The 14,984-nt window shown below is 39.5% G+C and overlaps 1 protein-coding gene across 6 annotated transcripts in view; it reads left to right on the top strand.

Moving 5' to 3' along the window:
* The first annotated feature begins 1,123 nt into the window (after nucleotides 1-1,123).
* The window catches only part of HNRNPD (heterogeneous nuclear ribonucleoprotein D), an 18,099-nt gene continuing 4,238 nt past the window's right edge, over nucleotides 1,124-14,984 (top strand). For 2 of the 6 annotated variants that reach the window (XR_005988345.1, XM_041758226.1), the window contains exons 1-4: nucleotides 1,125-1,635; nucleotides 3,451-3,507; nucleotides 13,334-13,502; nucleotides 14,040-14,201. Coding sequence is in view for 4 of the 6 variants with exons in the window: in XM_041758226.1 (XP_041614160.1) it covers nucleotides 1,403-1,635; nucleotides 3,451-3,507; nucleotides 13,334-13,502; nucleotides 14,040-14,201 (621 nt within the window). In the remaining 2 variants the exon portion in view is untranslated. Of the gene's footprint in view, nucleotides 1,636-3,450; nucleotides 3,508-13,333; nucleotides 13,503-14,039; nucleotides 14,202-14,984 lie in introns of all 6 variants that reach the window. The other 4 variants (XR_005988344.1, XM_041758229.1, XM_041758228.1 and 1 more) reach the window with 4 other exon arrangements.

The following is a 14,984-nucleotide window of genomic DNA, read 5'->3' as shown; positions in this document are numbered from 1 at the left end:
GAGTACCCAGAAACTTCACTTTCTTCTAGGTGTGCTGCAGGAAGCTGCAAATCACAAAGCCCGAATAATCCAGTTTCCAGTCACGACATCTGGGATCTGCAATAGGTCTATAAAAGAACTTTAATGTCACCCTGCATGAGACGCTTAGCGGTTCTTTTAAAAGCCAAACCCCAAACACAGCAAGCTCAGAAACTGTGTAAAGATGATTCACAGCATTTATGCATTTTATCTAGTACAAGGACCACAAAACATGAAATTAAATGAACCTCTGGCTGACCGAACGCACTCCTCAACTCAGTAGCGTCAAAGAGTTGTGGCAGGTTCTAGGATCTTCAAAATGTGCTAGTTACCTGCTTCTTTTGACGAAAAATTTCAGGAGAAAAGCGGACAAGCAAACCTCTTACTTGGAAAGCAACTTTAAAAGAAAAATGAAAAGCCCTAATCGCCAGCGGCCTCAGCCTGCCCGCCCGGGGTCGGTAGCGGGGCGGCCGGAGGAACCTCAATGTCACCCGGTCGCGGGCGACGGAGCTGCGACAGCCTGTGCGCGCGCACTGCTCGGTCGTCGGGAGCCCGGCGTCCCAGGGGCCGCGGCGCACAGGGCCAGCGACTCGGGGCCACCACCCCACGGCAGCCTCTTTCCCAGGGATGGGCGCTACAGGACGGACGGAGCCGCTGGGCGCGCGCCCCCCCGCCCCCCCGCGTTACGCCGCAGGCGCGCGGGACACGGTCGCCTCCAGGGAGGCGCCGCCACACCCCGGCCTCACGCCGCGGCTCCCGCCGCCGGGGGCCGGTGGCTGGGCCGACTCCGGGAACGCTCGGAAGGGCGGGGGCGAAGGAAGGGGCGCCTCTAGCTGCGCCTTCCAAACAACGTTCCTTGTTCTCGATGGTCCCCGCGCGGCCGTCTCATCGAACGCAATTTCCGGTTCCTTTTAAAGGCCCCACGCTGTGCGGCGCGGCGCGTGAGAGGAAGGTACAAGAGGGAACGGGAGGGCGGGCCTGAGCAGGAAGAGGAAAAAAGCCAGCGGTAGAGGGGGCGGGGAGGCGCAAAGGGCGCGCTCTCGCGTCACGTGACCGGGACGCGCCGTTCTTCCGTCGGCCATTTTAGGTGGTCCGCGGCGGCGCCATTAAAGCGAGGAGGAGGCAAGAGCGGCCGCCGCTGCTGCTTATTCTTTTTTAGTGCAGCTAGAGAGAGCGGGAGTGCGCGCTGCGCGAGTGTGGGAGGCGAGGGGGGCAGGCCAGGGAGAGGCGCAGGAGCCTTTGCAGCCGCGCGCGCCTTCTCTGTCTTGTTGTGTGCTTCGCGCGGTGGAGCGGGCGCGCGGCAGCGGCGGGGATTACTTTGCTGCTAGTTTCGGTTCGCGGCAGCGGCGGGTGTAGTCTCGGCGGCGGCGGAGGCAGTAGCGCTATGTCGGAGGAGCAGTTCGGCGGGGACGGGGCGGCGGCGGCGGCAACGGCGGCGGTAGGCGGCTCGGCGGGCGAGCAGGAGGGAGCCATGGTGGCGGCGGCGCAGGGGGCAGCGGCGGCGGCGGGAAGTGGAGCCGGGACCGGGGGCGGAACCGCGGCTGGAGGCACCGAAGGGGGCAGCGCCGAGTCGGAAGGGGCGAAGATCGATGCCAGTAAGAATGAGGAGGATGAAGGGTGAGTAAGGGGCGACCCGGGATAGTCAGGCCCAACTAGTCCCCCTCCCCCTCCCTATCCCCCGCCATTAGGCCTCGTTCCCGCTCTCCGCCTGCCCTCCAGTCCCCCGTGCAGTCTCCTTGCACAGTGCTCCCCTTCTCTTCGCCGGGTCCCCCGGGGCTTGCGTTTCCTTCTCCCCCTGCCCGCTTATCGCCCCCTCCCCCATCACACACGTTTCCACCTTTAGCCGTCACCATGCTGCTCCCTGGCCCGCCCTCTTTCCCTCCCTCGCCTTGGGTCTCCTCCCACTGACTTAGCCGCCAGGATTTTTTCCCGCCTGTCTAGGGGTGCCTTTTTTCTTGCTCTCCTGTTCTCTCCCTTCCTCGTTTTATTAAGGTCCCGAGCATAAAGATCGACACAGAAGCTTTTATGCCGAGACAACTACGGCTTATTTGGTGCTTCCACTGTAGCGTCCCGAGACGATGCGATTCTTTATAAGCACTTGCTTTGGGGACCGCGTAAGCTGCCCACTCTGCTCCTCCCCCCTCGGCTTCAGGCCGAATGTGTTTTGTATTTCGGAGAAGTTTGGCCTCGATCTCTTTTTTCCACAATACACTATCGAACCACTTGCGTACTTAGGCCCTACTTTTCAGCCTATGGAACATATTGGGCCTGGTGATATTCCCTGAGTCGCCTGTCGTTGCGTTGGTTTTGCTCCATGGGCTTTCGTTAAGTTCCTTGTCGGCGGGGCCTGCACTTGACTGTGGAGCTGTTTCTACCTCCAGCTTGCTGGCTACCCTTCCCCCATCCCGCGGAGTTATTCTATCCGCGCACCGTTTTCGCGCCCTCAGCTATTGGCTTCCCCAACTGTTCTTACAGATTGTAACCTTACTTTTTATGTGCAGCTTCCATTTTTTTTAACCCCACCCCCGTGCCTAGGATCCTTTTTGGTCTCTCTTGATTTCTCCTTCCCGCTCTCTTACCCACTCTTAAAGGAGGCCTACCATCCGTCTTTGATAAAATGAACAAATCCTTTATTGTGGTATGGCATGATTTTTTTTTTTTTTGCAGGTTTTTAAGTACTGACTTGTTCCCTCCAATTGGAATAAGTTGTATATGCTATTTGAGCTGCATTTGGTATATTAGAATGCAGTATTTGGGAGCGGGAGCATAACAACAGAGGAGTTACCAGGAGGGACTAAATCGGGGCTCTTGGCTAGGTTTTCTTATTCCCGTTACTGATCGCTGATCTTGGATTAACGCATCCATTCCCTTTTGTAATGTGGGGGTGTGTATGTGTGATTCTTCTTTTCCTTCACTATTAACAAGAAGAAAGGTGTGGAAAAGCAATAAAATGTCGCTTTTATCCAGTATTAGAAAACGATTTCCTTTATTGGGAAGGAGCACAAGATTTGGAGGGTGGGAAAGGGAAGCACTTTAGAATGTCGAGTTTAATCTCAGCCCAGGCCGACTTGTCAGGCTGATTGCGCTGGCTTTGGGAGAATGGCGGTGGGGTGGGAAACTAGCTTTACTTAATTTTAAATTACATACAGTATAAGAAAAGAATGTGTTAAATATTGGGAAACTTAAGCCTTCAACATTTTGGTTTTTCTTTCTGAATTCTGTTCTTTGGACAGAGGCACCAAAATGATTAATTGTATAACTTGCTGTTTGGGGCAGGCTTTAGCCCTGTTTTTTCAAATCACAAAGCTGCTACCCTTATAGTTTCCTACTGTTGAACTGAAGTGTAAATGAATTAAAGTTTTTAGCCCTAACAATGTCAAAAACTAAAACTAGAATTTTGATTGGTTGCTGTACCGGTTGTTAATTCCCTAGCCATTCAAACTCCTCCCCACGACACTCTGAAGCAGCGACGGCACAGCGGGAAGAATGGTAAAACTTTTAAATTTTATTTCTGTATTATAAAGGTTTCAATAGTCATAACATGAGAGGCTGTGTATTGATTAGTTGCCCATTGATCCCCAGGAAATTCTAGACATAGTACAGTAGGATGTCTTGTGCCTGGGATATAAAATCTTTTTTTAGGCATGTGTGTGATCTTTGGGCAAAATTGATGCCATTACGTGGGTTTTGGTCTGTGGTAATGCATGTAATTGTGATTTGGTTAAATTAAAACAATAAAGTTAGTAACATGTTTGAACAAGAAAAAATATTACCATGATTTCAGATTTGATTTTTTTTTTAAGACAAATATTTTTGTTGAAATTCTAAGTTTAATGTTAAGTTTGAAGGTTACTTGATATAAACTCTTGTGTGTTTAAAATGTCTTGCATGCTATACAGAAATATTCTGGATATGTGAAAAGTAGAACAATTTTTAGAGTAGTGTTTATATGCATTATGCACAAGTGTATTTTATCTCCCAACCATATTTGTAAGTGGAACTTTAATAACAATTGGATATGTATTATTCAGAGGCGGGCTGGTGTGGCTTTTCACTACAGCTTTACCAGATTTTTAATTTTCAGTGTGATGTTTGCAATGTTAATTACAGTTGGTTGGTTCACATGTCTCTTAAATTTCATGACTTCTCTATGGAAGGATGGTAGATTATTCTTTTTATCCTTCCTTTCCCCTAAATGTCAGTCTTTTTGCTTTTAGGATTGATTACGTTTTGAGTTTTCCAGGAGTTTGTGTTCTCCATCGTTGGAGTTTAGAGGGCCAGTAATAATTTGTAGAAAGTTGACTTAGCTGTACAAACTACATTCTGTTTTAAGAGCCCAATTGGGATAACATTTAAATTTTACACAGTACTTACTTACTACTGTATTCTCATCCACTGAAATCTGTCCGGTTTTATATTGCAGATAAAGCAGACTGGAAATAGGCAAAAGGGAAAAGTAAAAAGAAGACTGGGGTCAGAATGTGACATACAGAATAAAATGTTTTTCATGAAAATTAATCTGTTTGGCACTGTTACAGTTCATTTTCACTGCTAGCTAATCGTGGCAAACTAAATCAGATTAAACTGTCACTATACCTGATTCTTTTTTACTCCATTACATATTTCAAATCTTATGTAAGCAAGCATTTTCAGTGATTAGAAGGGACCATAAACTTGAGATCACTGTTAACGATTCTTGTAGAATTATTTTTGCTCTGTTACTACCCAATAATGTAACCTTAAAGTTTTTTGAATGACCTCTTAGGAAAAATGGTCAATTGAATATTTATAAGTTAGTGAATGTTTTAGATTGTGATCTATTTTCATTCACTGAAAATAGGATTTAACTGAGGTTCATTTTAAGTTAAGCAAGTTTACATTTAAAGTGTAATATTTGACTTTTTAAAATTACTGCTTAATCACCCAGCCTTGTCCTGTTACAGATATCCTTGTTTTTCTTTTTGGTGTGTGTGCACTTGTCACTCTCTATCTGTTCCTTTTTCTGTCTCCCAGTTTGAGGGAAATTGTGCAGCAGTTTGATAACAGTCCCAGGAGTGAGAATAAGACTGGCTTTACTAGATACAAAATCATCCGAATTGAGTTTCTTTAAACACATTTCTGTGTGCATTCCTTTTCACGATTTTAACTTGAGAGTAAAGTTATTAGAATATGATCATTAAAATTTTAAAAATGAGTTTGTTGTGCACCCAAGGTTTATTTTATGTTGAATATAAGAATAAACAGCTATTCTTAGGGTATGCCTGTTATGTATCTTCGTGGATGTTTCCACAGTTCAGACCTTTGGAATAGTTAATCATTTCCATAATAAAATGCTTTCCTGAGTTCACCTCATATTAATCTTTCCAATTTTAACATTGCTAGTTTTTTTTTTTTTTTTTTAACTTGTAAGCAGTTGCACTGGAATTTCCCATTTTTGTGTGGATTCATGTTCTTTCCAGGGCTGCAGTTCTTTTAGGGTAGGTAATTTAAAGTTATTTTGTGTTGGGCAAAATATACATGCCATGTAGCAAACTACCTGGAGGAGAGTTTTTTAAATATCAAGATAAGTGGAAAACTATAATACTGTGTTAGCTTTCAGACAGTTTATAAAGTAGGTACATTGACTTGCCTGCATTAGATTGTGCAGGAAGCAAAATAATTCTGTTCAGTTACCAAAGTATAGCAGTACTTTTCTAATAACAGGGCAGTAGATCTAGTCCTATAACCATTAGTGTATAGTAAGCTCCTGTGATTTCTTCCTGTTTGGGAATTTTGTGAGTTAATTTTGCTGCGGGTTGAGTGCTCTCTGATTTCTAAGAAATGGGCATACATTTGTTTTAAATATTTAAGATTATAATCTATACCCAAGTGCTTTTGGGGCATTCTGAACTTTGCTTTATAAGCAAACAGCTTTTAGAGCAGTCTCATACCTAATTTACTGGCCTTTAATTCAATAAAGTTGGGTTTACTGTAAAGTTGAGACCCTGAGTAGATGGTCTGAATTTTAGTGTTCTTTGGAACCTTTGACAAGTTTCTAGTGTTAAAATTGCAGAAATAGATGCTCCCAGGTCTCAAGATGTTGAACATATAAGGGAGAAGGAGTGTTAAGTTCTTTTCATTTCAAAGTATCTATTATGGAAGATACTAAAAAAATCACCTGACCTTAGGATTTGGAATTGGAGAAAATCATTGCGTTTTTTTTCAGTGCTGCCTTTTGAGATAAATATACTTGGCCTTAAGCCTGTTTTTTTTTTTCCTTCAAGTCATGTGACTTCTATAAACTATATTTAATGTGTATTTTTAATATTGCCTGAGTGTTTTGTCCTCTGTAAGGCTGCTCTAATTTAAGAAAGTTTTGAATCTACTATTGGGGTGTGTGATTTGTGGCCAGTACGGAGGATGATTAGTTTTAGTCTTCAAGTGATACATGTTATGCTTGAAAGCATTTAAAAAGGAATAGAATAATAACCTTTTTCCTATTCCACTTAAAGCTGTGCACCTCAAATGTGTGTGCAGATTGACAAATGGAGTGAAACATAACTTCTGTTAGTCCAAGATTGATTTGACTTTAGTTCTGCTTCAACATTTTAGTAGATAGGGCACTGAACTGGATGCTGGAAGCGTGGGATCTGTTTCTGTTACTTCACTTCCAACAGTGTGGTCTCAGGTAATATAACATGTTTGTTACTTGGTTTGCTGATCTATGTGTTGGAAACAAAGCTCACCGCAGGAAGATTGACTACATAGCCTGCTTTCATAGCTTGTGTGTGTTTATCCGGTGCCTTAATAGTTGATACTGCCAGTGATTTACTCCTGTGGAGTAAAGGTAAGCATGTTTTAGTTTCTGGAGTATTAAATTGTGTATATTGGAGCTAGACATTTAAGACTTACTTGGGGGTGGGGAGACTCGTATTGCTAGTAGTGTTTGGCCAATAATCAGCGTGATAGTTGTTAAGTATTGGGTCATGTCCTGTAAACTCCTGCCTATCTAGACTTGAAACTACCACACAGTTCAAACAACTAGGAAATTCTCTCTCCCTCCCTTTAGTCTTGTAAGAAAAATACTGAAAAACTATCCGCAAATCTACTCAGAAAGCACTAATAGGCAATGTCATGGAATCAAAAATTCTGTAGTTTTTCCTTTATACTGTTAAAAAGTAATGTGGTTTTAAAGCATTCCAAGATTCTAAGATTTTATCAAAGGTAAAAATCATTTTCTAAGTTTACTATTCATATCTAAAATGATTACCAGTAGAAAACTACAGAACTGTGAATGAGTAGTAATCTCAGTTAACCAGAACCTTAACCTCTAGGTTAAGGAAACCTCATTCCTTAACCTTCAGGTAGATGGGAGTTTACCTTCTAAAGCTGATTGAGTTTATTTTAAAAGTGAAAATCCAGGAAGTCATTTTTTCCTTGGAATGAAAGGATAAAAGGGAGATTTGGGGGTTAAACATTTAAAGTTTATTTAAAGCCTGTCATTTTATTAGCTGTTATATTTTCAACCTAATTAATTATCATTTTTAGTCACTTAGGTTCATTCTAAAGTATGAAGTAGTAATGAGATATGCTAGGATGGAGGAGTTAATCTTTATTGACTCGTTAAAAGCTTGTCAGTCTGTTTCCAAAGGTATTTTTAATACAGATTCTTAAATGATTAACCTTCCATGTGGTACTATCTAGTGGTAAAAAGTAACCCCTGCTCCCCATTATAGGTAGTTACTTAACTTTGTACTTTCTGGCAGTTCTTTCTGCCCACAAGTCCTGTCCCATGCTTTAATAAAACCACCTTTTGCACCATAGAAATCCTCAAATCTATGGTTTCTAAGGAAAAATACTGATTTCATATGTATTGGTGGGATTTTCATTATATTTTGTCATTAGGATTTTAAAGGAATAATATTAACGATAAAATACTGAAAATTTAAAATGAATTGGTGGTATGCTTGAATAATCTTACTCCAAAAGGTGACAGTGATTGGCCAGTCATGTAATGTACTTGAAGTATATACCAGATTGACATTCTGTTGTGTTTTTTTTTAAACTGTCAGAACTTGTTATGAAACTACATATGGAAAATCATGAGTTGTCAGGAAGTGTTTGAAAGTTACAGAATATTTTTTTGGCCCTATTTCAAAATTGGGAGGTAGTGTAATGTAATGGTGTTTATCATTTTACCTTGAATAAGGTGTTTAACAGAGACTTCTAAGGAGAAGTATCTTTAAATAAACTACTAATTGACCTTAGGAGTGCTAAACCTAGTGATCTCAATAATCAGAGAATACTTCTTTTGGGTATGAAAAAATAGGAGTATTAACCTTTCCATCAGCCAGCACTGCTCCATATATATTACTTTTTATATTTTGAAATTCCTTACTAAATATTGGCATTTATGTGGAGTACAGACAAATCATCAAGATGGTTTTCATTTATTTTATTTTATTTTTTAAGGATTTTAGTTAGTTATTCATGAGAGACACAGAAAGAGAGGCAGAGAGACACACAGGCAGAGGGAGAAGCAAGCTCCATGCAGGGAGCCCGATGCAGGACTTGATCCAGGGTCATGCCCTGGGCTGAAGGCAGCACTAAACCACTGAGCCACCTGGGCTGCCCCTCAAGATGGTTTTTAAGCTATATTTAAGAGTTTTTTTAGGTAACCTACTTTCTAGTCTGTATATTTTACATGGGATATTTAAACACTTTGGGTTAAGTTTATGGTATTGAAAATAATCTTAGGATCCATTTATATAAAACCTCATTCTGGCCTTTTCCTGTAATGTTGGTGATTTCATATAGCCTATGCAGATTTTAAAAAAGGCAATGAGTAAATGAAAACATTGCTTTATTAAATTATACTTAACTTGTGCTCTTCTCCTTCTAAGTAACTTTTTAATGTGCACTTGGGGTGTTTAAGACTTTTGTGCCACTTAAGTATATTTGCTCCCTTATTTTACTATTTTTTTAAAAGCAAGGTCTGTGCTCAACGTGGGGCTTGAACTTGACCCTGATTTCAGGAATCAAATGCTCTGTGGACTGAGCCAGCAAAGCACCCCTGTGTTTGTTGATTTCATCCTTACCAAAGAATCAAAATCTACTCTTAGGCCTCTGATTTACAGCTATGGAAACAATCTTGGGTTTTTGTTTTCCTGAAGGTCATACAGTTGGTATGTGGCAGAAGTAGGATTTTAAACTGGTGCTTTGGCTTACTTCCTCTAAATTTACTTCAGAAGAGAATGTCCCACTAAGCAGTCTAAATTCCTGAATGACATTGCATAGCATTTGGAGAGTTTTCCGCACTGAGTTGTATAATTTTATGCATAGTTTAATATTATGATATGGTATCACATCAATATCTGTAGAAGCAAGGAGATTTCAATTAAGTGTTTTGTTTATTTTTAATTTTTGTAAATATTTTATTTATTCATGAGAGACCGAGAGGGGCAGAGACACAGAGGGAGAAGCAGGCTCCACGCAAGGAGCCTGATGTGGGACTCCCTGTGAGGGATCACGCCTGCTGAACTGAAGGCAGATGCTCAACTGCTGAGCCACCCAGGTGTCCCCATGTTAAGTGTTTTAAAATTGAATATCATATTGCCTCTGGGTACTAAATAGCGTGTATATATAGGATTAAGAAGTTAAACTATCAATAAAATACTGTAGATGAAGTCCTGTGTTTTCTTTAGGATTGTTGATTGGCTTTACAACTAGGGACCAATTTTAAAGTTTTAGGGTGGGGAGCGCATTTCTGTTGCTACTCGAACAAGTCTAGTGATGTAGTTTTAACTTGGCTGGTTAGGCTTTTTTTTGAAGTTCTGTCTCTACCTCACTGTAAGCGTTTGCATCTCTATGAGAGTGACAGCAACTTGAAATTCAGTCTTGGTATTCAAGGCAGCAGAAGTAATCTGGATGGACAATAGGTATCCTGCTTTAAGCAAAATACAGTAATATAAAAAAATTGTATGCCATCTCCTAATATGAGGAAAAGCGTGTCAGTGCTAGTGTTCTGAGAGACTAAGATAGTTCCCATTTATCCAAAATTAAGATAACAGGCTTTTTCTTATTGTATTATACTACTGTATCTTGGTGTGTCCACTGAATTAAGATTTGATGGATTTAACATTTTCCATTTTTTTTTGTTTTTTTTTTATGATAGTCACAGAGAGAGAGAGAGAGAGAGAGGGGCAGAGACATAGGCAGAGGGAGAAGCAGGCTCCATGCACTGGGAGCCCAATGTGGGATTCGATCCCGGGTCTCTAGGATCGCGCCCTGGGCCAAAGGCAGGCGCCAAACCGCTGCGCCACCCAGGGATCCCAATATTTTCCATTTCTTAAAGATGGAATGGATTTGGAACAGTTTGTATTCATGGTAGTATTTACCTGTTACCAGTTGTGCAGCAGCCTGCCTTGTTAGCAGCTAAATCTTTAGCACTTTTGGGCTGTCAAAATGGCAGTGCATTTGTCTGAAAGAGCTTTTGGGCTCTTGCTCAGAGACTGTTTACTTAAAATTTGCAAAGTTCAAGTGCTGGCTACCCACTCTACAGAATGGAAGTTGTGGGGTAGATTAAACAGCAACTATGATGAACCTGGCAAAAATGAGAAATAGAACTTGTTAGAAGAACTAAGAAATGAGATGTAGTGTATTAATAGTTCTCTAATTTCAAAAGAGACTGGGCATGTACAGTAGTAGCTTAATGTATATAAATTAATAGTGACCGACCTATACAGTGTTTAAATCATTATTACTGTATTTTAAGAAGGCAGAAGCGTGTAATGTGTTGTAGAAAAATTACCCGAATAAATGAAAGTTAAAAACAACTGGGGGGAGGTATCAGAAGGTAGGCAATGGCCTTTTTTTTTTTTTTTAAAGGTGAAATACTTGGCTCATTCTCTAAAGGTGCTGATTAGCTGAAGTTTTACTATGTATTTTGCTCTAGTTTTTTAAGAAATAGGAATCATTCTGTGGAATATGTGTAAGTCATAGTTGACCAGACTTTTCAATCTGTCCAAAGGGGATTTGATTGTTAGTTTAGGAAAGACAGCATCTTCAGTGACCTTCTAGCCTTAAGGTAGGCACATTTAACAACTTCTGTACTAATGACTGTATTAAAAGTGGGAAGTTTGTTTTGAGAGAGTTCTTTGTTGGGCCAGTTGATGAGTTAGTATGCTTATCCAGTTTTAAGAAGACTGACTGCTATGCTGTGAAAACATTTGGGGCTTATGAATAATAATAGGACATGCCTCATTCATGGAGTTTAAATTTATTTCTTTGTAATTATTTTGTTTTTAAAATACTTTTACATCAAGGACATTTAATCCAGTATAAACTTTGCCTTGGTTAAATAAAATCAAAACTAATTCTGTCTTAATGTCTGAGGAACAGTTCAGGCGAAATATTCTTGCCTTTCAACATTAGCTTTTTTTTTTTTAATTTTTTTCAACATTAGTTTTTTAAAGCAAGGCTTTTGTTCTTGTAGTCTCTTCAGGCTGAAGTAATTTCAAACTGTTAAAAATTGATAGAAAATTTTTGTAATTACAGAAGGTGGTAATTCAGTAGTTAACATTTTCAACTTAATTGAAGCTGTTTCTGTTCTAGAATTGCCATGGATACCTGAGCAAGAGGTCATTGCTTTATAGTTTGTTCTTTCTCATCTTTAAAAATACAGCAGTGTCCTTACTTTGGAAGGGTAAATGTTGCTAATGAACTTTCAACTATGAAGAAAGTGCTCTGGATCTTTAGGTTTTAAAAGTAAAGTGATTTTAAGGCATAAATTTAAGTGACAAGGATTGGATTTTAGAAGGTACATTATTTGAATGAAAAAACAATTGAGAATAACTTTTCCATGAAATTGACAATAAACAAACATTAAAAATTACCTATAGAACATTATGGGTGTTTTTGTTATATTCATTTGATTATAAATACAAAAAGGGTTAATAAGGGTTACTTTAAGCATGGAGATTTTATTAGAGGAAGTCCTGAAGGTTAAGCATATAAATATAGCCCAGCTTTACATTGAGATACATTTACTAATTGAAAACTTAACCTGAAATGGGAAGCACAGTATATACTGAAAGCAGGGCTTCGTTTATAATGTAAGTTAATTTTGTCATTAGAACTAAAAATAGGTCTAAGATAGTAAGATCAGTAACACCTCAGTTAATATGGCATCTTTAGGGGAGAAGCAGAAAGAGATCTCATTCTAGGGACACAATTGGCCTCTTTTGGAAGAATTGGCTTCAGTGGCAATATCCCAGAAGCCCACAAGATGGAGATATTTCCTGCTTTAATTTTCTATCTGGAGCTGAAAGTTAGTAACACTTTCCCATCCCTACCCCAGTTACAGAGATGAGAAAAATCATTGAGCAAGTATGATTTTATTCCCGTAAAATTTTTAGCTTTCACATAACAAATTCTGACAGTTTATCCTTAAAATAAAAATCTCCAGTCCTGTCTCTTTAAAGGGTAGGAGGTATGTGTAAGCTCTTTGGGGCGGTCTTAGGGGGTGGTTGAGGGGGCAGATGTAAAAGCAATCAGTTGCCAAGTCTGAGCTTTATGCCATTTTGCTGTAATAAAAATAATCTTTCACCTGAATTTTTTTTTTTTTGAGTATATATTTTTGGTCTTAAAGTGTTCTGGTGGTTTCTACTTACCACCTGTCACTTTTAGCATCTTCAAGGTTTAAATATTTTATTGCTGGTTAACTGAGGTTCTACTGTAAATAAATCCTATAAATTAGTGGATTGTGCGTCTGTGGGTAATTTTTGTTCACTAAATTATTATTGTCTTTATTAAAGACTCATAGCACATCAAAAAGCTTTGCTTTACAACTTAATTGTGAGACTTAGAATTTTCCATTTTATGTGCTAAGAGTTAATGACAACCATTAGTTAAATAGAAAGCTTCAGCATAGACATGCTGGTTGCTGTGATCATTGGAGACTACATAGCCTTTTTACAAGTTTAATGAAAATTTAGTAGCAAAACTTGAAGCTGAAATTGTTTTGCGGTTACGAATATTTAACTTGTAATTTAAGAAAGTCTTAAATGTGTAGTATTTTTATTTTAGGGTTACATACATTGTTTTGGGAAGTCAAAAAGAATTTGCTGCTTTCTCACTATTTCATAATTATGCAGATGCAGCAGTAATAAGCAAAACTTGACAAAAATGGAATGTGGTGTTCTTGATATGTGGTAATATAGGAAGAGTAATGTTAGTATGTACACTGCCCAGTAAATTGGTGCAGTTTGGAAAAGGTATTGTTATGGGTACTTAAAGTTTGTTTTTAGCATTTTAATATTACTTTTTGTCTTTACAGGAAAATGTTTATAGGAGGACTTAGCTGGGACACTACAAAGAAAGATCTGAAGGACTACTTCTCCAAATTTGGTGAAGTTGTAGACTGCACTCTGAAGTTAGATCCTATCACAGGGCGATCAAGGGGTTTTGGCTTTGTGCTATTTAAAGAGTCGGAGAGTGTAGATAAGGTAGTGTGTTACATGTTCTGATCAGTTAATATAAGATGTGGGTAGTTTGATACATTAATTTGCCCATTTGTGATTTCCCCTTTTGCAGTATATGAAGGAAGAACTATAGTTCTTAACCTGTACATTCTATGAAGAGTTCTCTTTATTTACTGAATATCTTCTGTATGGTATTGGGGGAAAAAAATACTGAGACTTAAAGACCCCCTAATTAAAAGAATGATCTGTTACAAGTTCACACAAATAGAGATTTTTGGAATATCTTGGGCTACAGGGAAGTAGCAATTTTGTTTATGTTTCTGACAGTTAAAGGTGAGATAGTTTTCTGGTAACTAAATTTGTGCCCCCCCCCCCCCCCCCCCCCCCCCCGTTCTTATTGACAGGTTGAACACTGTTCTCTGTTAGCTGATGTCACATAATTTGACAGTTTAGTCATGAACAAGTCAACACTTACCTGACATTAGCTATATTTATAGTTTTTAAGTAAGCGAATAATCAATTAATACACATACTTAAAATGAATAACTTCAATTTCCTTAGGTCATGGATCAGAAAGAACATAAATTGAATGGGAAGGTGATTGATCCTAAAAGGGCCAAAGCCATGAAAACAAAAGAGCCTGTTAAAAAAATTTTTGTTGGTGGCCTTTCTCCAGATACACCTGAAGAAAAAATAAGGGAGTACTTTGGTGGTTTTGGTGAGGTATGTGATACTATTTTGACCCAGTTTTTGTCAAAATTAGTGTGAATATAATTGTCAAAAGTTGTTACAAAGTTTGGGCTAATTAAGTGCTTTGTTTTGAAAGAAGGATAATTGTTTTTTTGTTTAAAAGATTTTATTTATTCACGAGAAACAGAGGCAGTCATAGGCAGAGGGAGAAGCAGGCTCCCCATGGGGAGCCCGATGTGGGACTCGATCCCAGAACTCCGGGATCACCCCCTGAGCCAAAGGCAGATGCTCAACCGCCCAGCCACCCAGGTCTCTGAAAGAAGGATATTGTAAATCCTTTGTGGCACATCTTTGAAGATTTGATGATTGCATTTTTCCTCAATTGCCGAAGGTATAGGGTACTGCCAAGATGACATTTTGTATCTTGAGGAATTTACCAAGTTAGTAGAAATAAAAAACTGTGAGGAAGAAATTCAGATTGGATTACCTGAGATACAGAAGGACATGATTCAATTGAAAATAGGAAAGGGAAGAATTAAGAATAGGGTGTAGTGCCTTCTCAATTTAAACAAACAGGTATATGCAAATTTTATGGGGCTGATTATGGACTTAGTGAAACCAGAATTCCTTTTGTGAGTTAATGATTAAAAGCTATGATGAGAAATTTGTGGCCTTGTGTTCCAGATACAGCCTGCAGGCAACTTTTGCTTGATTTAAACAATGTTTTGTTGATTGTATTTAGGTTGAGATACTTACCACACTTATGTAGATACCTAGCTTTTCTTAAATACTTGCAAGAGCAAGCAACATTGGAAC

This window comes from Vulpes lagopus, chromosome 6 (assembly GCF_018345385.1).
Source record: "Vulpes lagopus strain Blue_001 chromosome 6, ASM1834538v1, whole genome shotgun sequence".
Classification (NCBI taxonomy): Eukaryota; Metazoa; Chordata; class Mammalia; order Carnivora; family Canidae; genus Vulpes; species Vulpes lagopus.
Note: the sequence above shows the minus strand (reverse complement) of the source record. Positions and strands in the feature narration are given on the sequence as shown.